The sequence below is a fragment of the Pavona decussata genome, unplaced genomic scaffold (assembly GCF_977016875.1).
Source record: "Pavona decussata unplaced genomic scaffold, jaPavDecu1.1 SCAFFOLD_179, whole genome shotgun sequence".
Taxonomy (NCBI): Eukaryota; Metazoa; Cnidaria; class Anthozoa; order Scleractinia; family Agariciidae; genus Pavona; species Pavona decussata.
In genome coordinates, this window is record NW_028145589.1 from 221,727 (window position 1) to 248,867 (window position 27,141).

Genomic DNA, 27,141 nt, shown 5'->3' on the forward strand with positions numbered 1-27,141 from the left:
TGCCTCTGGCCAGAGACAGTAGGCCGGTTTGGATTGGAACTTGAAAAATATTAGGCTAATGTTTTTCAAGTTCTCGCATTTTTGTTTCCAAAATGCGCTAGAACAGATCACGAGTTGTTTCTTTCAAGAATTCAGTTGATTTCGTTCCTCTTGTCATTCTAGAATTATTTGACAGGTGATTGAAGGTCTTATTTCATCATTTTTAACAAAAGATATCAAAACCCCCATGATACTTCCCCTTTAAAGTACAGGGATAAGCGACAGCGGTGAAAATCGAGTTGAAGGAATCGTGTAGTGTTCACATTTTCGCGAGAATGCGAAGAGCGATACAGGATAAAAGTTCATTCAGAACCCTTCGGTAATTCGTAACAGCTGCCAAAAACTTTAGCTTGTTTTTACTTTATCACTACTGACTTGATGAAACACATCGGCCGGTCATGAAATAACGGAAATAACAGATCGCCAAAGCCCTAGTCTGCGAGCAAGCTCTCTTGAGGTGGGGGGCGGGAGGGAGAAAGAGGAGAGAAGAAGGGAGAAAGAAGGGACGGTGTCCAAACCAGTGGACATGAGGCACTGATGGTACCCCACAGTTGATGAACTCCTCTAGGTTATTATTATGTTCATGTTTCACAACCTGAGATGATATGACTGGGCTGTTACCCAAGGAAGTCAAGTACATCACGGCTTGGGCTCAACACAACTTTGTCGTGGCCTGAGACTTTCAACATCTTTCTTAAGATGTAAGATGTGAGCCGATGCAAGGGGAGCAGCTTTTTACATTGTTGTCATTCTGTTCGAAATTCCGATTTGCTCTAAACAGCCCTTTCAGCTTATTTCTTACGGAACTTAGCACCCCGACGACTACAGGCACAACCGTTTCCTTTATCATTATTATTATTATCATTGTCATTATTATTATTTACGTAATCATCTCGACGGGATTTGCACTAGATTCCGTCCTACATGCATTTCCCCCCCCCCCCCCCCCCCCCGCCCTGCTCCAGTCGACCAATTTTGGGAAAAACTGGTCTGCTGGGATTCGGGCACGAAATTGTCCTCGAAAAAATTAGTTGTAGTAGGTTGTCAAGAGAAGAAAAGTAACACTACACCGTAAAAAATGATCACTTATATGCTAAAAAAAAATAGCCAAGAGGAATTCATAACTTTCGTCAGATCCAACAAGAAAAAGTCACGAGTGAAAGGCAAAGAAAAAAATCTTTAATTGACCTCGATCGACGGAATCGAACACTCGACGTCCTCGGCTTCAGAGTTAATTCTCTGATCCGTCATTTGTGTCCATAGTGCTAGTGGCATACCATTCATTTGTACACTTCAGGAAAGCAATGTCAACAAAGCCAAGAGACTTGACTGTCCATAGAAAAATTCAGGACTGAAGAGGGCTATCACTCGACAGCAAAGTAACTACTCTCTCCTTTTTTCCCTCATCATATCCTCCGTCCCGTGTTCTCTGTCTTTCTCTCCGCTATCTCCTGTATTTTGATGAACGGAAAAGGCTAATGTTTGCTACACAACCCATCACTGGTCATAACTAACAAACACATAGATTTTCAACGTTCCGGGAGGCAATGAATTTTTATATAGAGAATAATCTTATCTTGCAATATAATTGGGCCTGGGAAGTCAAATAAGAAATAAAATAGGACCCTAAAATGAGTCCAAAACTTTAAAGCGAATAGGTGATCTTCCTACACAGTAGATACAAGATTTTTTGTCATTATAGGGTTGCGTACAGTCGAGGTCAGAACTTCTTTCTCAGGGTGGAGCACGAAAGAGGCGGACGGTGAAGGCTCAGCGTAGCCTCCGTACCGGAAGCTATTTCACAGAACGAGAAAGGACTTTAAACAAGTCTACGTGGATTAGAGTCAGAAAGTTTAAATGGCACTGTAACAGGTGGGCTCCCATATAAATGCGACGGGGGTGATCGTCGGAAATTTTGAAAAGAACCCCTAACTAGCTGGTACAATAATTCTGTTTTTGGGCGTGGTCCGAACTACTTTTTACCCCTAAGAGATACCAACTCTATAACAGTAAGGGAACTCTTGAATAATCAGGGACGGATCCCAGAATTTCTGAAAGAAAGATTTTAAAATTTAGTGTTCAAAGCTAACAAAAATTGACTTCTTTTAAGAAGCAAACAATCTAAAAAAAGAGCAAGGCTAATTTCACGGTCAGGGAAGTATATTTTCCAATATTTCGAAAGGCACGGCCTTTCTTCTTCAGGGTATGTTTGAGACTGACCCTGTGGCAAGATACGTTACAATTTTAAACAGTTACAATAGATACCTGAAAAAAGGCTAAAGTTACATAAACAAAAACGTTACAATTTGAAATTTGAAAATACAACTGGTAAATAGGTATAAGCTAACGTTACAACGTGGTAGACGAAAACAAAATACGTAACAATGAGTTAATTACATAACTTAGGAAGATGAAAGACGGGAAAAATGTTCATGTCTCATCTCTCCTATTAATACCTAAGGGTTCAATAGTTTGACCTGTCGATGAGGTATGCCTTTCTAGCTTTGCGTACACTGTCACGAATAGATTTGATGAGTTGGAGAGGAATTAGTAGTATGTCAGAAGCGTTACGGTCGTTAGAAAGAAAATGTTCTGAAACTGTGGTGGGTTTGGAACTGTTTGTTTGTTTGTCGACTGGTCTACGGTGTTGGTTAAAACGGTCTTTAAGTCGTCGTTTTGTTTCTCCTATGTATTGTTTGTGGCAGCGGTTGCAGTGTACCATGTAAATAACATTTTTAGAGTTACAGTCTATATGATGAGTAATATGTCTAGTTTCGCCGGTAGAATGAAATGTGTAGCTGGTACGTCCGTCTGTTATGTAGTTGCAAGTTAAAGAGTTGTCTCCACATCGAAAAGATCCATGGGGTAGGTTGTTTTGTGTGAGATTACGTAGTTTGGTGCTAACTAGTAAATCACTCAGGTTGTTGGTCCGTCGGAAGGCAACAAGAAGTGTGGCTTTGAAAACGTTAGCGCGGCGGGGAGATGAAGATAGGATGTTGAAGTGTTTGTGAATAATGGATGATACAGAACGAAGGGCTGGATTGTATGTGACGACAAGGGGTACTCGTATAGGTTGGTTGGTGTCGGAGGTGTTTTTCGTAGCTATAGCGTCGGAACGTGGGATGCCGTTAACACGTCCTATTTCTTGGTTGAGTAATGAAAGATTGTATCCCCGTTTGTTAATTAAGATAGGTTCTGAGTTCGTTTGTTCGGAGTTTAAAAGTTTCGTCAAAAGAACAAATACGTCGAAGTCTGAGAGCTAAGCTGAATGGAATGGCTCTCTTAGTATGTCTAGGATGACATGAAGACTGTAACAAGTATTGATGTTTGTCAGTAGGGTCGGTAGTGATAGTGCCGTTATAGAGAGACACACTGACGTCCAGAAAGGGTATAGATGTGAGAGAATAATTGGATGTAAATTTAATAGTGGGGTGAATGTTATTGAGATAAGTAGTGAAGGTTTGGGGGTCGTCGAGAGAGTGTGTCCATATCATGAAGATGTCGTCTATGAAGCGCCACCATATGCATGGTTGAAATGGAGCACGTAGTAATGCGTCCGTCTCAAATTTGGCGAGAAACAAATTGGCGTAAGCAGGAGCCATTCTGGTTCCCATAGCAGTTCCGTGATTCTGTAGATAGTGTTTGTCGTTGAACGTAAAATTGTTCATGGTAAGGATCATGCGTATGAGGTCACATAAAGTTTCGGAACTTATGGTAGAAGGGGTGCGGTTACGCGTTTCGAGGAAGTGTCGACACACGTCGATGCCTTCGTCATGAGGTATGTTGGTGTAGAGAGAAGAAACGTCCAGAGTGACAAGAATGGCGTTATTGGGTAATTGTCCGAGTTGTTGTAGTTTGTTAAGGAAGTGTGTAGTGTCTTTTATGAAGGATTGTGTAGTCTGTACCAGAGGTTTGAGGTGATAGTCTACAAACTGAGAGATGCGTTCTGTAGGGTGAGAGTTACTGGAAACAATGGGACGTCCAAGGTTACCTTGTTTGTGTATTTTGGGTAGTATGTAAAATCGTCCGGGTTTGGGACCAGTCAGTATTAAAAAACGTTTAGTGTGATCGTCAATAATCTTGTCACGGTGCATGCGTTCTACGTAAATTCGTATGCGAAGCCCGAGCCCTTGTCTGCTGACTTGATGACAATGTCAGTGCGTCTGCGGAGACGTTTAAGAGCATCGCGTTCGCGTGTAGTCAAATTGTCACGTACAGGGGCTGGTGTGACATTGAAAAGGTCCACGGCGTCTAAAAAAGTGTCGAGTGCTGGGTCCCTGTGGGGGGAGGGGTCCATGTACCTTTGGAACGAAATGGGTTAGGATTGGTCTGGGGTGGGAAATCATGAAAAAACTCAAGGAGTCGCACATGTCGGCTAACCTCAAAAAAATATCAGTTCGGATTTCAGTCTAGTCAATTTGGCGTAGAGTAGGGCAAAAGGAAAGGCCCCTAGCAAGCAGTTGAGTCTCGTCTTGAGTTAGAGTCGTGACATTGCTTAAGTTTATAACTACGTTACTGTCTAGTTGAATGTTATGATTGTCGCGTCTCCAGTATCTGTTAGTTGTCGTTTTTCGTTTGCGTCGACGTCTATGATTGCGTATGGGTGTGGAACTATTAGCAGTGGTGATGATAGGGGCGTTAATGGGTTGAATGTGATTAGTGGATGCGTCAATAGGTGACTGCGAATGGGTGACAGTAGGTTGTGGTCGGTTAGGACGGTTATTTTGACGTGTACGAGCAAAGGCGCGAGCGGCATACTCACCTGTTGAGGACTGTTTCTTGCGTTTTCTAGATAGGAGTGCATGAGATAGTTCGGCTGCCGAAGTCTGAAGAAAGTGTTTAATGTGAACAAATGTAGAATCAAAGCACGTAGATTTGAGTTGATACAGGATAGAATTAAATTCTGAAGTTAGCAGTGTCAAGTGTTTCTTGCATTGTATTTGAAGGAGTTTAATCATTTCGCGAGATGTTCTTGTCAGTAATTTTGTCCATCGACGCTGTAACTGTTCACAGGATGATGATTCAAACGTTGGTCTACATTTGATGATTAGGCCTTCGGGAATGATCTTGTGATTGTAGTAATAGATGTAATTAGATTGACGGTGTTCGTATCGGGTGAGTTTAAGTTGGAGGCGTTTGGCTTTGTCGAAGAGTACACGCTGCTCAGGGTTGGTGAAGTCTTTGAGAATATGTGCTGAGGCAGGACCAGGATTAGGATGGATATCCATACTTAGGGTAATCCGAAGCAGGGAAGGCGTGTGCAAGTATTGTAAAGTAGATAGCTGGTAGTGTGGACGGTTGCGAAAGGAAAATGATCTCTGTGTTCCTGGTGGTCGATTAAATGAGTCACTTTCTGCAGGTTGTGGTAAACTGACTCAGACTGTAGTTTGTTGCACAAGGGTAATGGAAAAGTACAAACAGCCAAGAAGAACAAAGCACAACAGGATTTCAGATTTCCTTGAGCTGGACTTGTGAAGCGGTGTGCGACAAATGCAGACTGCAGACTGCAGACTTGCAGAATCAAAATACTGGCCTTTTCCAATTCATTTTAAAACTGAATAATATTGTGTAACCTACGCCATTCTACATCATGCGCTGTCCCGGTTTGGTACGCTTTAAGGATACTTGGCTACTTTCACGGGTAGTTTCTGACAAAAATACAATTTTAGCGATTTTTTTTTTACATTCTAAAATATCAGGATCGGGTAAACTCGCCGACGAACGAGGCCTGTTGGATTGAATTTATCGGGTATCGAACGCCTGGCAAGAACGAAATAGCTGCACAGCGCTTTTGATTGGCTATTGAGATATCCAAGTTCAAAGTAAGAATACCAAAAAATTATGTAGACGTGTTGCTCAAGTGATCGTCATGCTAAAGTTAGTTTGAATTTAAAAATTCCTGTGCGAGATTTTAGCTCGTAAAATTTCGTAAACATTATACATGCCTCCACAGGGGATTATATCGCCTCGTACTAAATGCCGCGAGCTAGTGAATCAGCAACACTCCATGGAATCAACAACACTAGCTCATAATTCTCGTTAAATTCCAAAGTCGCAAAAATCCGGAAGTATGCAGGTCGGCAAGTCTTCAGGACAACCAAGTACCCTTAAATCATACCAAGCGGGCAGCGCATGATGTGGAATGGCGGAGGTTACACAATATTATTTTTAAAATGAATTGGAAAAGGCCAGTATGTTGAGTCTGCAAGTCTGGAAGTCTGCAGGTCTGCAAGTCTGCAGTCTGCATTTGATGAAATTTTCTATTTGTCGTATACTCTACTATGTTACAAGAAAATCTGTAATCTTTAGTGTTGTATCTGATATTCATTATTGTGTAATGTACGGTTCTGCCCCCCCCCCCCCCCCCCCCACTGAAACCCGTTAATTTGGCCTTGATGCAAGGAGTTTTGCCGGGGAAGTCATGTTCTCCATATTTGAAGACGTGTGAGGTTGACAGCCCTGGATATTCTATGCGGATCGTAATAACACCAACGGTACGTGACAGAGTAAACGATTGCTGTATTCAACGTTCAAGCTATCTGTCTACAAACAAAAAAAAAACGAATGAATCACCATCAACTCCGAGAAGACATAACGACTCACCTTAAACTAGCTCAGTAGATATTCAGTTCGCGTCTCTCCATGGAAAATAACACAAGCAGGCCGGTAACTATCAAACGTGATGTTTTTTGTACAAGGGGACAGTTCGGTTTTATTTTAAAATCCAGTTGATCCTAACTTGCAATATGAAACCGGCAAGAAAACATAGGGTCTGTTTTAGTTTCAAAACAGGAGCCATTATAGGAGATTGCTCCTGTTTTAAAGTGGTTAAAAAAAATTTTGGTTGGAAATTCGCTCCAAACAATCAGAAAACCTTAATTTCTAAAATTTGTGAATTTGTGACTTTCATTAGTGGTAATACTTTAAGAGGAGGATGGGGTGGGAGGGGAAATATTGACCAAATAATAATAATAAAAATAGTAATAAGAATAATAATGACGATGATGATGATAATAACGGTTACTATCTTTGGTATGCATATGCAAAGCATTATCATTCGATTCAGCGATCTGTCGCTCTCTATTACATTTCTCATCAGGGTAGTGTACGCTGTTTCTACGATGGGGCTGAGTGCAAATTCTCCCGGACCATTTTATTTTTGAGGGGGAGGGGCTGGGCAATTTTTTCGACCCCATTTTTCTTTTTTTTTTTGCTGACCAAAAGCTTTGTATGATTAGAAAATATTAACGGCAGACTGATCCCAACGGCGGAGGTGACAAGCTTGAGAGAGCAAACAACAAAAGCTAGAATAACTGAAATATATTTGTTTTTTAAAAAAACAAATTTTTTTGCCCGATATTTCGGTTTGCAATACAAACCTTCCTCGGGGGCTGAACGAAAAAGAAAAGTGAGAAACATAAAAGGATCGTTACAAAGAAGATTTAAAATATAAAATGTGTGACAATGATTGGTTGTTTAGGACTAAGTGTGAGACATGTCATTGGCGTGTTTCGTCGCGTCTATTTATACCAAGAGGGTGCAATGTTTTAGCTTTGTTGATTAAATGAGCTTCACGAGCCTTTCTAACTGAGTCACGTTTGCTGCGTATAAGTTCAAGCGGGATTAGTTGGACGTCGTTGATTGAGTGGCCAGGTTGGTTGAAATGTAGCGAGACAGGAGTGGGGTTGAGTAGTTGATGGTGATTCAGGATAGATCTGCGATGCTCCCCGAAAAGTTCATTAAGTTTGCGCTTTGTCTCCCCAATGTATTGGGAGTGGCACTTCTTACATTGAATTAAATAGATTAGGTTTTTGGAATTACAAGATATGTAGTCAGAAATTTTGCGTGATTCGTTAGTGTTGAAAAAAGTGTAGTTCGTTTGACCTTCTTGGAGAAATGAGCAAGTTAGGCATCGTGGGTGGTTGCATTTATGAATTCCAGCGGGTTGTTGGTTGGAGGGCTTGTTTTGAGGTAGCTCGGAATGGACCAGGAGATCACGTAGACTTGCGTTACGTTTGTAGGCGATAACTGGTGGATGAGGGAAAACTTGTTTGCAGTTGGCGGAGGACTGGAGGATGTTGATATGTTTTTTCACAATAGATGAGATTTTGGGAAGTGCAGGATTGAAGGATATGACGAAGGGTGTATGATTACCCTGGCTGCCAGAGGCCCGTTGATAAAAATAAATTATCCTTGAAAAACCAAAATAGAAGGCGAATTTTCCTCTCGACGTTTCGCGCCTCACTGCATCGGCTTCGCCGCGTAATTTCCCGCTTCAAACTAAAAAAAATAACCTCTGGCACCCAGGGTATTGTATGATTTGCTACAAGGAAAAGCTTTCTTTGATACACGTACACTGGGCATCAATTTTTGGTGAGTAACTGCAGGATGTGGTGGGGGAGGGGGGATTTGTACAACCCATCCCCCTCCTCAAAATAAGATCCCTTTTAAGCGCTGTTCCAGATTCTTTTACAGACCGCAATTATCACGAGCCAATATTATATCATACTCTGCTTGCCTTGGCGACCTAACTGAACTGAGAGAGCTGCTTATAAATTCCTTCACGCTTGGGTACGTTATATCAACTGGAACCGGGTGACGAACAAATGACGCATTATATGACATACTTACTACAAGTGCAGAAGAAATGCGTAAGAAAGAGTTGTGGAGTCGTTATGATGAAGGTAACCCAAAATAACGTGGTTCAATTTTTCTCCATTTGTGTTGTATTTTAGAACGATGGTGCAGTTTTATATAGGAAACTCACTAGTGTGTTCACATTCGAAGCCTTTTCTATGCAGGTTCCATTCATCAGTCTTTTCGATTATGGTGCAGAGTTTAGTGTAATGAAGTCTAATAAGTGTTAATTGGGCATTTTGATCTCGATTTCAGCGGCAAACGTTTTTACCAACTAAGGTGATATATGATTCGTCAATATGAGATCAAAAATCCTGTTTGTTACGCTGATATTCGACGTATGTTTGGTAAGTAGCTAGCCAGTTATTAGGGAACTTTAAGGCACAGACGTTTTTGAGCCACGGACGACAACGGGAAATTGAATTTTTCCCTTTTTGGAGCGTTTTCTCGCCATCGCGTTCGTAACGCCAAGCCACAGGCATTAACAACAGCTTTTCCTATCCGTGGTTACTCGACGCAAAACCACGCCAAAAACGGACACATTCGACCTCCGGTCGTCGTCCGTGGCTCACGAACGCCTGTGCTTAAGCTTCCTATTATCGTAACTACAAATTCACTAAACGGGTACAATAAATCACGAAGGAGACAGCTGGGTAACATATAGCACAGATGTTTTGCATCGGTGAGGCCCGGTATAATTGCCTCCTGGCCAACCTGTGGCATTTTTAGAGACAAAATCTTTATTTTGCACCGTATGCCGGATTACGAGTGGGACTCAATTACTCCCAAGAGACGGGAAAGTCGTTTAGGAGGGTCGTATGGGTTTATCGTTATTGTCAAGTTTGTAAAATGATGAAAGGTTTCAAAAAATTGCATCTGATCATGTAGGCTAACTGTAAACATCTTAATTTGTGGCTCTGCTGTTTGGCAATACTTTTAGACTAGTTCTCACATCAAAGCAGTTACCATGGCAACAAATCAGCTCAGCAAAAGGGACCTCTAAATTTCAGTTTTTGCCAAGGATCACTGTGCTCCTCGAGGTTGGGATTTTTCTGTACTTTTGGTACACTAGCCATGGGGTGAGGTATTTAATGAAAATTTCCTCCAAAATGTCAAATTCCCACCCTACGCCCTGCCTCCCCCAGTCCCCCCTTCCCCTGCCAGCTTAACAGTGCTAAGGTGCATTGATTACACATGCACCACTGTTATACAAACCCTCTTCCAAAAATTAATGGCAAGCATAAATAATTAAGGTATGGGGCTGTGTGGAAATCTTACTAAGATATTAGATAGAATAGATTATTACAGGTTTATTTGTTTTTGTTTGTGTGGCTCTCAGAAGGACTATGACTTAAAGGATTATTTCATCCAGCTCGTATGAAGTGTCAAAAAAATACAAGGCCTAATGAAGCATTTTTAGCAAACTTTGATGGTTCAAAGAAAGCATTTGAAAGAAAATATTTAATCTTAAAATGTCTCTCTTTAAAATAGTGTTTCTTTTGATATAAAATTTAATAGCATGTAATTTCCCATGGTGATGTGCGCTAAAATCATTAATCTGGCTTGATAATAATTGATGCTACACTGCATGGAAGTGACATTTAACAAACTCTGGATGAAAGATTAATAAGTAAGAGAGCATCGCTGTTATATATGGAACTCAAGCAGTGACAAAAGAATGGCTGAAATACGATTCACGCTTGAATGTTATTCAAACCCATGACCTCTGTAATACCAATGCAGTGTTCAGTACCCACTGAGCCATGGAGCCAACTGGGAGCCAATTGTTGTTTTGTGAATTTGTGAATAATTACCTGTTGAAGTGAAGCGATGGTAAGGAAATTCATATCTTTGAACTGTAAAGGCAATGGTTATAAAGCCTGACAAATTTCTTTGTTATATGTTTTTGTTAGCATTCTTGGCCTTGACTGTGCACAAGCCACAATATGTTTTAACTGACCAATACAAACATTCCTGTTTTAGATATTCAACTGTAGTGTGAACATTAAAACAAAGGATTGTGCATGGTCGCTTAAATTGGAGCACCATTGTTTTCATGGCAAGGTTTCATAACCAGTCCCTCAATAACTCGCTGTAGGTGATAGAAACAAATCCAAAGAAAATGCCTGAAAAAAAGCTATGAGATTTTTTTAAAATTATTTTACTACACTGTGTAGTACAAAAATTACCGGACGGAAAAAACCTAACAGAGAACGCTGCACTGAACGCATTCTTAAAGCGTTCTGCTTTGCGTTCCCTCAGCATTCCCCTGGCGTTCCCTAAGCGTTCCCTTAGCGTTCCCCGAGCGTTCCAGTTTAAAATGGAATGCTAGAGAGAACGCGTTCAGCTAATTATCTTCAGGAACGCGTTCCTTCTGACACTTTTGTGCACAGTCTAGAGTGCCCAGAACGACATTCGTGTTGGTCGGAAAGATACTGTAGGCAAACTCTCGCTTTATGCGAGAAAACGGATTGTAAATTTACATCAACTCAAAAAGAATGATTTCCAGATAGCCAATGAAATTAGGGAAGGGGACAACATAAACGTGTCCTTACCAGTATTAAGTCTTTTCCTATCCGACGTTTTAATCAAACAGGGAATCTCCATGACAAATTTAACCATGCACGGGACAAAATTAAAAAATTCTCATCCAACATTTTAATATCATCAATGAACAGATCAGACGCGAGGAAACAATAAACCGTTTTCGATTGAACTTGCCTTTATTCTGCTGGCATATTGAAACATCAAAGCGTCAGGCAAGTACTGTACGAAAGAAATCGGGCTGGACCTGAAGTGGGACAAACTATTGCAAATCGATCTGTTTAATTGTCGTTTACTTTGCGCTTTGGGTTCTACCTGTACTTCGCGCACTTGATGGTACACGCTAAACTATTCTTCAAATAAATACTTCAACAACCTGTTTTAATAATTCTGTAAATCGGAATCTTTTAGGAAGCGATAAATCTCGACATACATCCAAAGTGGATTGTCTACCTTCGGATGCATATAATTTATCGTCATACATCAGGATAGCAGGCTCTTCGAACGGTTCCCACGAGGTTCTGAAACCTAAATAGTTTTTCTGAACATAAAACAATTCATTTCTTTTCGTTTGAAGCCAGCTTAAATTTGTTATGAAGCTAAAGTAGGAGATTAGTGAGCATTTAAGCCACAAAAGCACCTTTATCACATCGAACCACACCTTGTTTACAAGATCGTTGTGCGATTTTCTCTGAAATTAAGCAGTACTGTTGGCCAGGGGAAACTAATTCCAAACAAGATGCCTGCTATACTGGCATTTACGCAAGATGCTGTGGCTGATTCATTTATTCCAACTGTATGCTTCGCCGATTGATAAAACTATCCTTGCTAATGGGATAGTTTGAGTCACGAAGATCGCATTATGTTGTTTCCCTTGTGTTATGCTACTCAGGGTCTCACCGGAAATTTGGAAATTTCATTCGATAACGTAAGCTTCTCAATGACCTCTTTTAAGTCTCCCATCGTGGTTTGGGACTGTCAAACAAAGCACGATTCCTTAGCCAGGAACTATCCAATTTCCACCGTTTTAAATGTTGAGTGTTTCTTAAAAGTTATTCTTTCGATTTACTGCTTCAAAATGATGAAATTTCCATTTGAAAACAGCCAGTACAACATGTTAACAATGTGGCACCACAATTTATCCAGTTTAATGAATAAATCAAATGATGCTTTGACGTCGCATAGGTAGGGGTGAGTGGGTCCCCTCCCTCGTGATATAAGCGACAAGAATAGATTTTGATTGACCTACTTTTGTTGAAGACAATCAGAACAATACATCCCGAGTAGGAGAGGGGAGAGTTTAATGAATAAATTAATGTACAGATTTGTGGCTATGACAAAGAAAATTTAAAAGAAATCGACCTGTTTTAAGACACGGTATGCCCCTCAGGGCATCCCGCGTAATGAATTTCGGGAAACAATATAGCGTCGACATTTGCGAAGGATCACTTATCGGAGTTTAGTGTTTTTTTGATAATTTTTACGCATCATCTTTTGCTCCGTTCCACTGGATTTTCTGGTCTTCGAGAAAGTGTTCCAGTAACGCGTAACGCGTTAGCGTACCCTTTGCGTTCCCTAAGCGTTCCACTTTGTGTTCCCTAATTGATCCAGTAACGCGTTCCCTGTTAGGTTTCTTCTGTCCAGTACTGTGATTTTTAGCCTCCCCTAAGCGTTCCCTGAACTTCCACTTTGCATTCCCTAATTTTCCAGTAATGCATTCCCTGTTAGGTTTCTTCTGTCCGGTACTGTACATTGAATTTGGATTTTATTTAAACCTCTCTGTATCAGTATCTCCAACCCACTCTACACATTTGAATACTTGAAGCTTTAAATAATTATTGTACAATGTAACTTAAACGTTTTCATAAATTTTCAATTTAAAGGTCCTTTTTGTGTATGTTGCTGAAGGGAAAATTTGTGGTGGAAATGAATTTACCATCATATACCCAAATGGAACCTTTAAAAGATGTCTGACTTGTGCAACTTGCCATCCAGGGCTTGGTTTAAAGCCAAAATGTGGTATGACTTTGCACCATCCTCCAAAAGTGAGTTGTTCTCCCTGCAAAGCTGGGACATTCTCCAGTCATGAGGACTCCTCTTCATGCAAAGCTTGTCATCAGTGTGCGAAGGGTGAACCAATAAAAGAGGTTTGCAGCAACAAATCAGACACCATATGCAGTGGGAAATGTGAAAAAGGGTTTTATTTAAAAAAGAAGGCCCCTCATAACTGCCAGAAATGTTCTTCTTGTTGTTTGGATGGGAAGGATGAGAAGATACAAGGATGTATTGATCAAGGCTTGGATGAGCAGTGTAGCCCTAGGCTAGATAAGTCTTGCAGTCCTACTCATCCTGGTGGAACTGATGCTTCCAAGAGACTTTCAACTACAAGTATCAGTATAATTGCAGTTGTTGGTTCTGTGCTTCTTATCGCGGCAGTGATAGCAACTGTATATATTTGCTACAGGGGACGAAAGAGGCATAGGCAAGAGAATGTTGAGGCACAACCATCACCACAATCAGATGAAATGTGTAAGTTTTGAAACATTAAGGCCCCTGTTATGCCACAAAATGTAACAGCAAAACAAAATGTAATAATTACATGTATTATAACTTTTGACACATAATGTAACAGTAATGCAAAAATTTTGACGCAAAACATAATAGTAATGTAAAATTTAACAGCTTTTGACACAAAATGTAATAACTTTGTTACCACAAATTGTGATAACTTTTGACGCTAAATTAATAAATACAGAAAGTAACAGGAAATGTAGTAATGCAAAATGTAATATTATTTTCAGTGGCCTTTTTACACTATTATTAGCATTTAAGCTGGGAGGGACACAACATCTGATGCATGGTTTGCTGTGTCCAAAAAAGTCTGGAAAAAATTAAGCTGTCTCCCTTGCTTTATTCAGTTCTACTGGTGTAGTTATGAAATAAATTTATGAAGCTGCAGTTGTTGAAAAGTACTTTTTAAGTTATCCATACAAGAGCACGGAAGTGGCACTTTTGAAAAGTTGCGTTTTCTGGCACCATTTTAACAATTATAATTAATAAAGTTTCTTTGTTTGTTAATCCAGTTCAAGATACAGACACTTTATTCTCTTTATTAATTGCATTTTTTATGTCAAATACACTCTATTTTCTTCACACCTCAAGCTTATGCCAGTCAAGGTCCAAGCACATTGCACTCAGACACCAGAGTAAAATGGAACCCAAGTTTTCAAGGTACCCCATGTGCATCTGAAGCTGATCTTTTAGCAAGCAATCCAGGACCTCATGGTACATGTAAGTGGCTGTAAGGCTCACATTATAACAAAATAATTTTTAGCATGACTAATACTGTGGTCATAGAAAACTGCCTTAAAAGCAAACAATTTATCAGTTCCTGGTTAATTACATTTCTACTCCACCAACTTGGATACTGATGTTTCTCTTTTTAAATTGCATGCATGCTAATCCAAACATACTGTTGTGAGCGAACATTGAGAAAAAACTTATGTTAAGTACTCTGTTATCAGGCTTTCCTTATAATGTAGTATTTAACATGTGATTCACGCTTTTGTTGCGAAGCCTTACATAATGTGAAGGCTACTGATTGTGATTGACATAAGGATAGTGTTTTATTCTTGCACTGGTTGCTTGTTTAACAGCAACAGTCAAACTGGAAGGTAAAGAACAATATTGTTTGAAAATAAACTTGTTATGAAAAACTATAGCAACCAGTCGCTAAAAATGTGCGACTAACAATTCTCACTGTAGGCATATCCACACTCTTTACACATCATGACTTTTAAGGCCGTTTGCGCATGCGCTTGATCAAGAAGTGAGTGTTGAAATACTTAAGGCCTATTTGCACAACAATGGTTTCTAGACCTTTTGTGCGTTTACTTTTCGCCAAAACTAAGTCTTACACCATGTGCCATGTTTGTGACATGCTGATATCTTTGTTAAGTAATTTTGTGCTTTAATTTTCTATATCACTGACCTGGTGCAACTGAACTACACTAGTTTGGGGTTATAGTAAATTATTTTTTATTGTTATTGCTTTCTTAGCCATGATGCTTCACACCAAACAACCAAAAAGCAATTTGTTACAGCAATCAACTGCAGTATCTGCAAATCCTTCAAAATTGCTTGAAGAAAAAAAGAGTAAACCTCCTTTGCATCGGGAAGGCAGCCAAGACTCAAAAACGAGTGGTTAGTCAATATTGTTTGAAAATGAACTTGTTATGAAAAACTATAGCAAACAATCGCTGGAAATGTACGACTTACAATTCTGTAGGCATCCCTGGTGAAAAACCTCACAGGATCTTCAAGGATCTTTAAAGATCTTCAAAGACCTGCCAAAGATCTTTAAAGATAAAGATCCTCAAAGGATCCTTATAGGATCTTTGAAGATCCTCCAAAGATCTTCAAAGATCCTGCATATGCAAGATCTTGTTATACTATCTGCAAAGATCCTCAAGGAATTGGTAAGGATCTTGCAAGGATCTTTGTAAGATCCTTGCAAAGATTCTTGCAAAGATCTTTGCAAGGATCCTTCAAGATCCTCAAAGATTTGATGAGGATCTTTGAAGAATCTTACAAAGATCCTTTTAAAGATCTTGCAAAGATCTTTGCAAGGATCCTTCAGGATCCTCAAGGATTTAATGAGGATCTTTGAAGAATCTTACAAAGATCCTTTTAAAGATCTTGCAAAGATCTTTGCCAGGATCCTCAAGGGTTTAATGAGGATCTTTAAAGAATCTTAGAAAGATCCTTTTAAAGATCTTGCAAAGATCTTTGCCAGGATCCTCAAGGATTTAATGAGGATCTTTAAAGAATCTTAGAAAGATCCTTTTGAAGATCCTGCAAAGATCTTTACCAGGATCCTCAAGGATTTAATGAGGATCTTTGAAGAATCTTTAAAAGATCCTTTCAAAGATCTTGCAAGAGATCTTTGCCAAAATCTTCAACAATTTAATAAGGATCCTTCGAAGATCTTGCAAAGATCTTTGTCCGGATCCTCAGGGCTCCTAAAGGATTTTTGAATTAAGCTGAATTATCTTTGACGGATCTTAAAAGGATCCTTGATAGTAAGGATCTTGCAAAGACCTTTGTCAGGATCCTTCATGAGCTTCAAGGATTTAATAAGGATGTTTGCAAGACCCCTATGATAAATAGAAAAAAAAGGTGATGGAAAATAAAAGGCCATTACACTTGCAATTACAGTGTAGGCATTTGGTAATTTATTTTATTAATATAATCAATAAGACTGTTTATTCAAATACACTTCGCAGTCCAAAGACTGAATTGCGTGTACAAATAATTAAATTGTATGAAACTGAAAAACATAAATATATATACAAAATATACAAAAAATTTAATAATTACAGGTAACATATAATAAAGAAGAATGCATAGAACTCTGCGAGAGGAAAAAGGACATTATTTAAAAAACTACATACTCCTACTAATGACTAATAATAAAAGAGTTCTTTTAACGATTAGTCTTGCACACCGGAATTATAAAACGGTTATTGCTCCTAAGCTTGTGAGATGAAAGGGCAGGTGGAGGCAGCAAATTTGAGCGTTTGTGGTTTCTTGATGAAGATATAGAGTTAAAATAGTTTGTTCGAAAGAAAGTCACACAGATCTGCCCGCTTTAGTAACAAATACATTTGTCACTTTTAAAATTAAGAATCAAAATTTCTGTTTCTACTGAGTTTGAGCTTCCAGAGTAAATAATTATACCTTAAAGGTGTTGGAAAGTACAGACTGTTGACTAAAACTCTGAAAGTTGCAATAATGCAATGTCATCAATACTGCTGGGTTTTTGCTTGGAACTATTGCTTGGATGTCTCAGAGAAACGGGTACGTGGAATATGGAATTTCGTTTTGGCAATTTAAATTTGTGATATGTTGCACCAAGATTCCTGCTTTATATGGCTTCCCACCAAAGGATATAATTCAATAGACAAATAAATAAGTTTACTCAGCTGATTGTCTGATCAGTGCTTGTCATGCAGCATGATAGTGTCTTAGTGATACTCAGACTCAGTAATTCATTCTTATAAATAAAGAGTGATTTCCAATAGCTAAAAGTTTGCTCACAGTCTTCATCAAATGATTACCCTGTCGCTTTCTTAGCTTGCACAATACTTCTTTTATAAAGGAAACAGGGAAACCACCGGGCCAAGAGCGGCAGCCATCTTGGATTTCCATCAGACTTGGAAGACTGGGCACGAGCAAAGCCAAATTTGGTCAGCAGCTATACACTGCAGGCTCGCAGAAAGACCGTTTCTTTTGCAGGACTCAAGAAAACAAGGCACATTTCCTCGGTTTTTTTCTTCTTTTAAGCTAGAAAATGATGGCTTTAAGCAACAAATCGTGGACAACTACTTTTTAGAAACAGGTAGGCTTTAATATCAATGATTTTGATAAAAGACTGGCTTGAAAATGTGATGCACAATTCAACCAAATGAATGCATGTGCTTCTGTGAATTTAGCTACAAATTCATCTGATCTCGGTTGTCGAGGTAGCCATTTCCTATTTATTTTTAAAATAAAACATTTACAAACGTCTTTATGGGGTAAGTTTGTAGTTGTAGCGCTAGTTGAAATGAACAATCAGATGATTGTAGTTGTACTGAGAATCAATTGCAAGCTTTATTTGTGTGGTGACTTATTCGATCGAGTATAACATTACTTTAATTTGCCTGTGATTTGATTAAGGTTGAAGGTCATTTGGTGGAGTATTATAATGCCCACATGTACAATAAAATAGCACCATCAGTTAAAAACGAATGTGAACACTGTAATCACACAGAAGAACTGACTAAAGTGCATGATTTTTTCTCTTTTTGCTGTAGATCCTCAACTCAATGTTGTTGTCAAGGCCGATACCCAAGACTGCAGCTTCAGAGTGTGTGAAGTCACCAAATCCTGCTCAATAAGCTAAGTCACTTGTAAGCAGGGGAGCCTATTTTTAACTGATTTAGTATGGTTATGAATTGTGACTTCTACTACTATATATACTACTCAGGAACAATGAAAAAAATAAAAAATTTTGTAACTTTGAGCCTTGAATTCATTACTTGATGTTTGATAGTTTAATAGAAAATTAGAGGGTCAAATTGTTTTGGTCATGTAAATTACAAGCAAATTGCTACTCTTTTGTCTTTTAGCACTGTGCTTGCACAATTATTATGCCTATCAAATTTTTATAGTAGCACAACATTTGCTGATGTTGTGATTGCACTGTTTTGTTACATTATTCATTATCTAGAATATAGTTATTCCACATTTTGTGGGTCATCACGAGGGAAAAACTACAATTTTTCTGAGCTACTATAAATGTGTTAAAGTTGTGCAGACAAGGCAGTAACTTTTAAGTTTTGTTAAAGGCTGATAATTTAGAGAGGGATTTTGACTTGCACTAATGTTGTGAACAACATCTGTTGAAATATGTTGCACTGTGTAGCCTTGTCATTAGAACTTTTGTACATAATCAGAGCTTGCTATAAGTTATTGTTTTTCTGTTATTATGTTTTCTTGTACAAACGTTTTCACTGGCAATTGTCAAACCAAATTTTAGAATAAAAATTATTACAGTTTCTTGTACATTAACATTAGGATCGTGATCACCCAGGCTTCATGTTGTAGTCAAAATTTTGTCCATCATGGTTGAGGTAAAATATCCATCTGCTGAATATTATTCTTTCACAATACATATTAAAAGTTATGTTTCTATTTCTGATTTTATTTACTCAAGTTATTTTGTATTGATTTAGCATTGTAGACCTACATTTATATACAAATAAATTCCTGAATCTTAACTAAAATAAGTTAGGGATTGTTCAATAAAATTATCCCTTTTATGACATGCTGATGTTCTTTTTCATCTACATACTACATGTACATTCTCAACAGCTTATTCTGAGACTCACCGGAAATTTCAGTCACAAATGTTTTTGTGATTTTGGAAAGTTCAAAGTAGTACAAGATCTTGAAAAGGTTCATTCAAGATCCTTGAAGATCTTTTGCAAGATTATTGAAGATCTTCAAAGATCTTGGCAAGAGCTGCAAAGGATCCTGTAGGATCCTTGAAGATCTTTGGCAAGGTTATTGAAGATCCTCAAAGATCTTGAAAAGGTCTGCAAAGGATCCTTGAAAATCCTTTTAAGATCTTTGGCGACATAATTGAAGATCCTCAAAGATCTTGGCAAGTTCTGCAAAGGATCTTTGCAGATCCTCAAAGATCCTGGCAAGATCTGCAAAGGATCCTTAAAGATCTTGACAAGATCTTGGCAAGATCTGCAAGGATCCTTAAGGATCTTTGAGGATCCTCAAAGATCTTGGCCAAGATCTTCAAGGATCTTGGCAAGAAAGTTGAGGATCCTTAAGGATCTTGGCAAGGATTTTTGAGGATCCTTAAAGATCTTTGCAAGATTGTTTAAGGATCCTTAAAGATCTTCATAAGGATCCTCGAAGATCTTCATGAAGATCTTTGAGGATCTTTAAAGATCCTCAAAAGATTTTCACCAGGGATATCCACACTCTTGACACATCATGACTCTTTTGGCCGATTGCCCTTGATCAAGAAGCGAGTGTTTAAATACTTGAGGCCTATTTGCATAACAATGGTTTCTGAGACCTTTCGTGCGTTTACTTTGCGCCAAAACTAAGTCATACACTCAGTGTAAATCAACATGTCATGGCAAGGGTACAGGGGATGTGGGCACTGTAGTGATGTCAGAGCACTTTGCTTCCCATCAGTGTAACCCAGGCTCAATTCCCACTACCAGTATCCAGCATTAAAATGTGGGTTGAGTTTATGGTATGTTTTGGTTCCCCTTTCTCCAAGCAGTAATTTCCTAATTACTTGGTTTCTTTTTGCTCTTTTTCCTCAAAAACCAGCACTTCAAAATTCCAATAATTTGACCTGCCATATTGAACAAGGCTGAGAGCTCTTTAGGTTCTTTGTGGTAAACATCATTACTTTTTGTACAGCTTCCTTATTAATATTATTTCATGACTGTACTTGAGACTTACCATCTTTCTTTTTGATTAATTAATTAATTAATTAATTTTTTAATTAATTAATTAAACAATAAATGTTTAATTTATTGTGATATTGGGTCAAGAGTTCAAGCTACAGTAGTCAGATGTGTTTTGAGACAGTCTCAAATTTACCACTGTACTGCCTTTTACTCTTACTACAACATGACTGGGAGCGAGAAGTTAGGCAAGGAAGATCAATAGCTAAGGAATGAGGTGTCCAAATTGCGAGAAAAACTAGAGTTACAACTTGTTAATTGTCGAATGTTTTGTTTTTCTTGTGATTTCTTTACCTTTCTTAAATTCCGTTTGTATCATTCTTAATGTCTTTGATTGTTATAACTATATTAAACATTAATTTTAAATCCCTTAATAGTTGAAAGTCTGGCCCTTCTAGATTAGCTCTTGCTACCTTCTGTACAGTCTCTTTTTCTTTTTTCTGGGTTGGATTTTCGAATAAACTTGAATGATCCCAGATTGACATATGAACCTAGTTAATGACCTACAGTGTAGCACGTATCATTGGTCTATGTATCTTCCTGTACACTGTAGCTTACGTGGTTTGAGCATCCAAACAGCACACTCACTCATGTATTCATGCTGAAGGTGGTATGGTGTTTATACCGATCAGGGTCTGTCTATGCCATGTTTGTGACATGCTGATATCTTTCTTAAGTAATTTTGTACTTTAATTTTCTATATTACTGAGGGTGCAACTGAACTACAGTAGTTTGGGGTTATAATATTTTTTATTGTTATCGCTTTTTTTAGCCATGATGGTTCACACCAAACAACCGAAAAGCGATTTGTTACAGCAATCAACTGCAGTATCTGCAAATCCTTCAAAATTGCCTGAAGAAAAAAAGAGTAAACCTCCTTTGCATCGGGAAGGCAGCCTAGACTCACAAACTAGTGGTTAGTCAATTTTTATTTGATCTGCTACCAACTTGATCCATTGGTCACAGTACATGTAGGCACCTGTTAAACCATAGGTCCATAAGTTTTTAATGATTTTTGTTTTTTAGATCTTTATATTGAGTTGTGTATTTCTTCTTGAGCTGCTAACATGCCAGTAAATTGGAGCACTCATTGTTTTTTTATATTTCCAGTTAATTTATATTGTATTCAACTTTAGTTGTTTCATGAGTGTACATATCGTGGTCTGCAGACTCTGCTTTGCATTTTCTCAATGTTGAACAGTTCCCACAGTCTTCACTCTCTTCTCATTCATGCGACAGTAGTAAAGTCGTTAAGATATGAGATGTGCTGAAAAATTTTCAGCCAAGAAGGGAAAATAATTATGTTCATTGATTAGTGGGGTACCCAAAGTGACGGCCCTTGGAAGGAAAACGATGACTATGTTGCAGACATTATAGGTTTTCTTCTCTTTAAGAGGTACTTTTTGGTAATCTTTTATGTTGTGGATTTTTCAGGAGATGGTGAGGCTAGGTTCAGAAAGCGTAGTGGCTCATCAATCAGTTTTCATGAGACGCTGAAACGAAAATTTTCTGAAAAGGATGCAGCCCTATTAGAAGAGGTAAAAAACTAGTATGTCTTGAATCTCTCATCTTAAAGTTATCAAGAGAAAAAAGGGAGACAGGGAGGGGAATGTCTGGTTTACCCTTGAGATATGGTCACAAGATGCCACGACACTTTGTTTAATTAGCATTTTTCCTTGGGGAAAATCCAGTTCCTAAGTAAAATTTCATCCCTGCATGGCCCGGGCAAGGATATTTTCTTGATCTACACAATCCAAATTTGTTTGCTTTGCTTGAGTAGCTTTGGTTTTTTGTGACAAAATGAGAGAATAGCAGAGATTGATCAAAATTTGGCTTGAATTTGTGGCTGTGCTGGTCCTGAAAATAACCATTCCAACCTCCCAGGAGGTTATTGGAGACTCCAGTATGTAGAGGGAATGGATGAAGGGGTGGGGGGTCTTAATGGAAAATAGGAGGGTAAAATGGAATTTTTATGTGGCTAAATGTAATTTACACTAAGTTAGACTCGAGCCAATGCTGGCCTGAGGTGTTTGGGCAGTGATACGGGGTTTTGCAGGGCTTGCTCATGTGGAGCTGACATGTGTCATGTTCCAGCTCTGTGAGGACGTGTGGTTGCTTTGAGCAATGAATCTGTTTGTGGCCCTTTTCTTTCCCCCCCCCCCCCCTTCTGTTGGTCTTGGTAAGTATGTGGGTTGGTAAGTATCTCCACCGATTCTATCATGCAATGTAACGGTGCATGGGTGGTTGCCGCTCAAAGGGTTGCCATGGATAACTGCATGCTCTGCTTGTTGCGTGTATCTCGCCTGACACCACCTTATCTTAGGTACTTTCTGCAAGCTCATCAAGTGGCAATGAGTTTGGATAGGGGTGTGGTTCAAACTAATAAACCTTCCGTGGGAGTGGTATGGATTTTTTCTGGAATGCTCACGATAGAAATGAACAGTATAATTTTTTTGTGGATAAATGTTCAAAGATTTTTGTCAACATTTTCCAGGCTGATTACTTAATTAGAAGCCACTTACTTAATTAGCTCCCAGTGTAAATTGTTATTTTGGAAACCATCATTCAGTCTTATTTATTTATTTATTTATTGATTTATTGATTGATTGTTTTATTTATTTATTTATTTATTTATTTATTTATTTATTTATTTATTTATTGTCTTTTCTAGGATCAAGATGAAACACATGGTAAGGATTTTGTGTGGAAAATAATAATTATTCCATACAATTTCATATCAGCTCAATAATTTTGTTTTAAACAAGCGTCAGAAATAAGAAGTCATTAAGCTTTTGTTAGTTTGACCTTAATGTTTGGGTGGTTAAAGCTTAACTGTCATTTGCAGAACCAATCAAGATTGAAAAGCACCCTAAATCACAAACAGCAAAAGAAGGATCAAAAGTCGAATTCAGATGCAAAGTGCAAGGAAAGAGCACAAAGTTATTGTATCAGTGGTTTAAAGATGGCGAAGCTATGCTTAATCAAAATCAACCCAGTCTTGTTTTGGATTCTGTGGAACTGAGGGATTTTGGCCACTACATGTGTCGTGTGAGTTATCAGGATTTGTTTGGTGAAGGGGTGGAATCTTCCTCAGCAAAACTGGATGTCACTCCGCAGTGTCGAAATGGAAAGAGTGAGTACCACCTATTTTTATAAGGCAAAATGCATCCATTGTTTTCAAAATTGACTGCTTTTAATTAACTATCCAAACTAGAAAAAGAAATTTGGGAAATTCCACACTAGCTGATGACTATTGCAGACGATCGCAGAAGATAGAACCATGTTCTCTCTCCTGCAATCGTCTGCGATCATCTTAAGTGAACTGCAGTTGAGGTGATTAAATCAGTTGTTTAATTTAAGACAATATACAGAGAAAAAGGTGGAAACCAGATTACCTCTCGGGGCAGGAATGAAAAATAAGATCATTACTCAACCCACAGTTACAATGGCAAGTCTGGGAATTTGAACCCAGACCACACTGGTGGGAGGCAAATGCACTCCGAACTACTGCAACAATCAACAAAATGAAAATATTAAGCCTGGAAAGAGATGAGCAAAAATTGGAACAAAGAACAATAATAAAAATAGTTATGATTGCAATGATAATAATGATTATAGTAATAAAATTAATAATGATGGTGATGATGCACCCACATACATACGTACATACCTACATTAATTATAGCTCCCTGAAAAGGGCTGTTCCGCTATAATGGCAAATAAAAATAAGTAAAAGAAAGAAAATAATAATAGATAAATAAATCAATAAATAGGTATACAAATAAATGAATTAATAATACTAGTGATCCCAAACTACAAGTATTTCGCGTCTCAATAAGATACGTTCAGCATTCTCCTTTTGAATACTTTTGTGTCCGTAATGTTCTTTACATCGTCAGGTAAGTTATTGTATAATTTGGCCCCTCGAAAAGAGAAGAGAAGGATTTCTGGCCGGTTTTAAGGCGAGAAAAAGGAATATTGAGATCACAGGAGTTCCGGGTAACTCTACTGTGTACACTTCATCGGCGTACAAACTTATCGGAGAGGTAACTTGGTGCTTGGTGCATGTGAGAATAGAGTTACTTACAGCAAGCAGCATTGCTTGGAACAGCGACGATTCTGCTAAAAGTTAGAACTTGAGGCCAAGTGAAGATCACAGCTGTGAAAACTAATTAAATGACAATAATAAAGAATAAAAAAAGAAGTATTTGTAATAGCGTTTATTCCACACTTGTCTCCAAAGCGCCTATTGTATTTACTTTTTAGGTTCGGCACATGTAAAGTTCAACATTTGAACCCACCCCTTACAAGATCAAACTGAATAAAATACATCTTAGCAGCTCACAAGAATATGATAGATTAAGAATATCAATCAATCTAAAAAACTAGCATAAAACTAATGATTAAAAAAGTATGAAAGAACTCATGAGGGTAAGATTATTAATTTAAAGAATGTATACATTGCCAAATTAAATTGTTTCTCAAGTTTCAAGTTTATTTCTTTGTCACTATAAATGAAATTACAGATGTTGCACGACCGGTGTTTTTCAATCGTACTTTTCCTTTGATAATCAATAGGTCAAGATGTTATTTTGCTTAATTTATTATTTATTGATCATTATTTTCTAATTCCAATATTGTAAGGTGCTGTTGAACTGACGGGCAATAGTGCGGTGTGCGTTCTTTTTTATTGTTAACATACTTGTTTTCTTTTTCAGGACCCAAACTCTTGGCAGACGTAGACATTTGTACCAGAGATAAAATCGCCTTACTGCTCGAAAACAAGAGATATAGTTTGGGAGGGTGCAGAGACGTAGCTGCCAAATATGCTATGGAAGACCACAAAATAGGAGCTCTGAGCAATTCCAAGGAACCTGGAAAAGATGTCATGGAATTTCTAATGGGATCCAAGCCCAACTTGACTGTTTATGATTTCTGTAAATTTCTAAAAGGGAACGAAATGAGGAGGCTTGATGTGGTAAAAATCCTTGAGGATCACTTTTTGGTTCGAGAGGGAAGCGAGTATGTTTAAGTAACAAATCCAGAAAATTCTTTCCTTTGACAATAGTAAATAAAAAAAATTAGGGGGATAGTTAGGTAGGAATATGTTTTGTTGTTAGTAATGACGCTTTTCAATTTAAGTGAGTCTTTTTAGGAGATCTGTTTCAAAGAAACTTAATGGCCGTCAGTTCCATATACAGGAGTGCGCTGTAAGTATAGCTTTTGGCTACCTGTAATATGACTATGTTGTCAGCAAATGCCATTACTGTCCAACAGATGAGCTTGATATGAGCTTTTTTAAGATGAAAAACATTTTATTTTTTTTTTTTTAATTCAATCGGTTTCTCCATTTTTGTGTAGTTTTTTATCCTTCAAACTTTTTTTTAGTTTATCTCTCTCCGTTTACTTTCATTATCCAATATCATATGGGCACAATCGTTCTTTCAAGAAAGCAGGGAAATTTCTGGTGATAATAATAAAACCCGAAACAAATCTAAATCGCATTATTGATATCAGTTTTATGAAGGCTTCTTTTGAGAAATAGTAATTGAATGGTTGTGAAAATATTCAAAGTCCTTTTAAAAGTCACTAGTTTCTCAAGAGAAAGTAGACTATGGAACACGTTACAGAACTCTAAACCGGCCAAACTTACTGTCTTGTGGACAGAACTACCGGAAAACAGAAAGCCGAAGCTGTTTCAAGAATTCATACGTTGATATGAAGCCTATATGGTTGTTTTTAACCTCAATAGTGTATAGATATATTTTTGTAATCAGTCCACACGGACGTAAAACTGTATTTTCGAATTTTAATTAATAGGAAATCGTAGCTGGGCTACAGTTTTATAGGCATGTATAATCTTTGTTTATTTTTCCATCGTATTTTGTATACCTGAGTTCTCGCAATATTTAATAAAATTATTTAGACGATGTGAAAGAGGTGTATTTTGTAAATCAACTAGGAAAATAAAAACCTGTGTATTGTTCGTGACTGTGGTGTGACGTGTGTCGTTAGTATCCTTTTGCCATTATCCAACTAGAAAACATGCTCTTCTTGTGAAATGATGTAACCTTGGTTGTCTTGTTTGTTTCACATAAGCATGGAAGCCGCGAGGACAGTCACGAGCCGCCTTGCTTCGCTTGCAGGCCGTTCACTCCAGTTCGCCAACCTGGGTGGCCTAAAAAATCGCGCGAAATAAACTAGAGTAGAGTGCAGAGCTAATCGGCTCCAGAGTTGATTCTCTGATCCGTCATTTGTTTCCGTCATGCTAGTTGCATACCATTCATTTGTACCCTTCGGGAAAGCAATGTCGATAAAGAAAGGGACTTGACTGGCCATAAAAAAATTCAGGACTGAAGGCGGCTATAACTCGACAGCAAAGTAACTACATGTATACTCACTACGAGGATCGAAAACTCTGAAAAATCCTCTCACCGTTTTTTCCCTCGACATATTTCCGTCCCGTGTTTTCTGTCTTTCTCTCCGCTATCTTGAAGAACGGAAAAGGCTACCGGTTGCTACACAACCCCCCACTGGTCATAACTAGCAACCACAGATTTTCGACGTTCCAGAAGGCAATGAATTTTTATATGGAGAATAATCTTACCTTGGAATATAATTGGGCCTGGGAAGTCAAATAACGGAGAAATAAATAGGACCCTAAAATGAGTCCAAAACTTTAAAGCGAATAGGTGATCTTCCTACACAGAAGATACAAGATTTTTTGTCATTATAGGGTTGCGTACAGTCGAGGTCAGGACTTTTCTCTCAGGGCTAAGCGCGAGCCTGAAAAGGGGAACCGGTGAGGGCTCAGCCTCCGTACCGGAAGCTATTTCACAGAATGAGAAGGCATTTTAAACAAGTCTACGTAGATTAG

General features: G+C 38.3%; 1 protein-coding gene across 5 annotated transcripts in view; it reads left to right on the forward strand.

The window, feature by feature from the left end:
• The window catches only part of LOC146463273 (uncharacterized), a 42,154-nt gene extending 15,899 nt beyond the window's left edge, over positions 1-26,255 (forward strand). Inside the window, exons 1-10 of one of the 5 annotated variants that reach the window (XM_085084637.1) lie at positions 8,697-8,723; positions 8,932-9,023; positions 13,104-13,749; positions 14,383-14,511; positions 15,280-15,423; positions 21,037-21,180; positions 21,699-21,802; positions 22,936-22,954; positions 23,110-23,397; positions 24,983-26,255. In XM_085084637.1, the coding sequence (XP_084940763.1) occupies positions 8,976-9,023; positions 13,104-13,749; positions 14,383-14,511; positions 15,280-15,423; positions 21,037-21,180; positions 21,699-21,802; positions 22,936-22,954; positions 23,110-23,397; positions 24,983-25,296 (1,836 nt within the window). In that variant the 5' untranslated portion in view covers positions 8,697-8,723; positions 8,932-8,975 and the 3' untranslated portion in view covers positions 25,297-26,255. Of the gene's footprint in view, positions 1-8,696; positions 8,724-8,758; positions 8,841-8,931; positions 9,024-13,103; positions 13,750-14,382; positions 14,512-15,279; positions 15,424-21,036; positions 21,181-21,698; positions 21,803-22,935; positions 22,955-23,109; positions 23,398-24,982 lie in introns of those variants that run through there. The other 4 variants (XM_085084638.1, XM_085084636.1, XM_085084639.1 and 1 more) reach the window with 4 other exon arrangements.
• Positions 26,256-27,141: the final 886 nt, after the last annotated feature.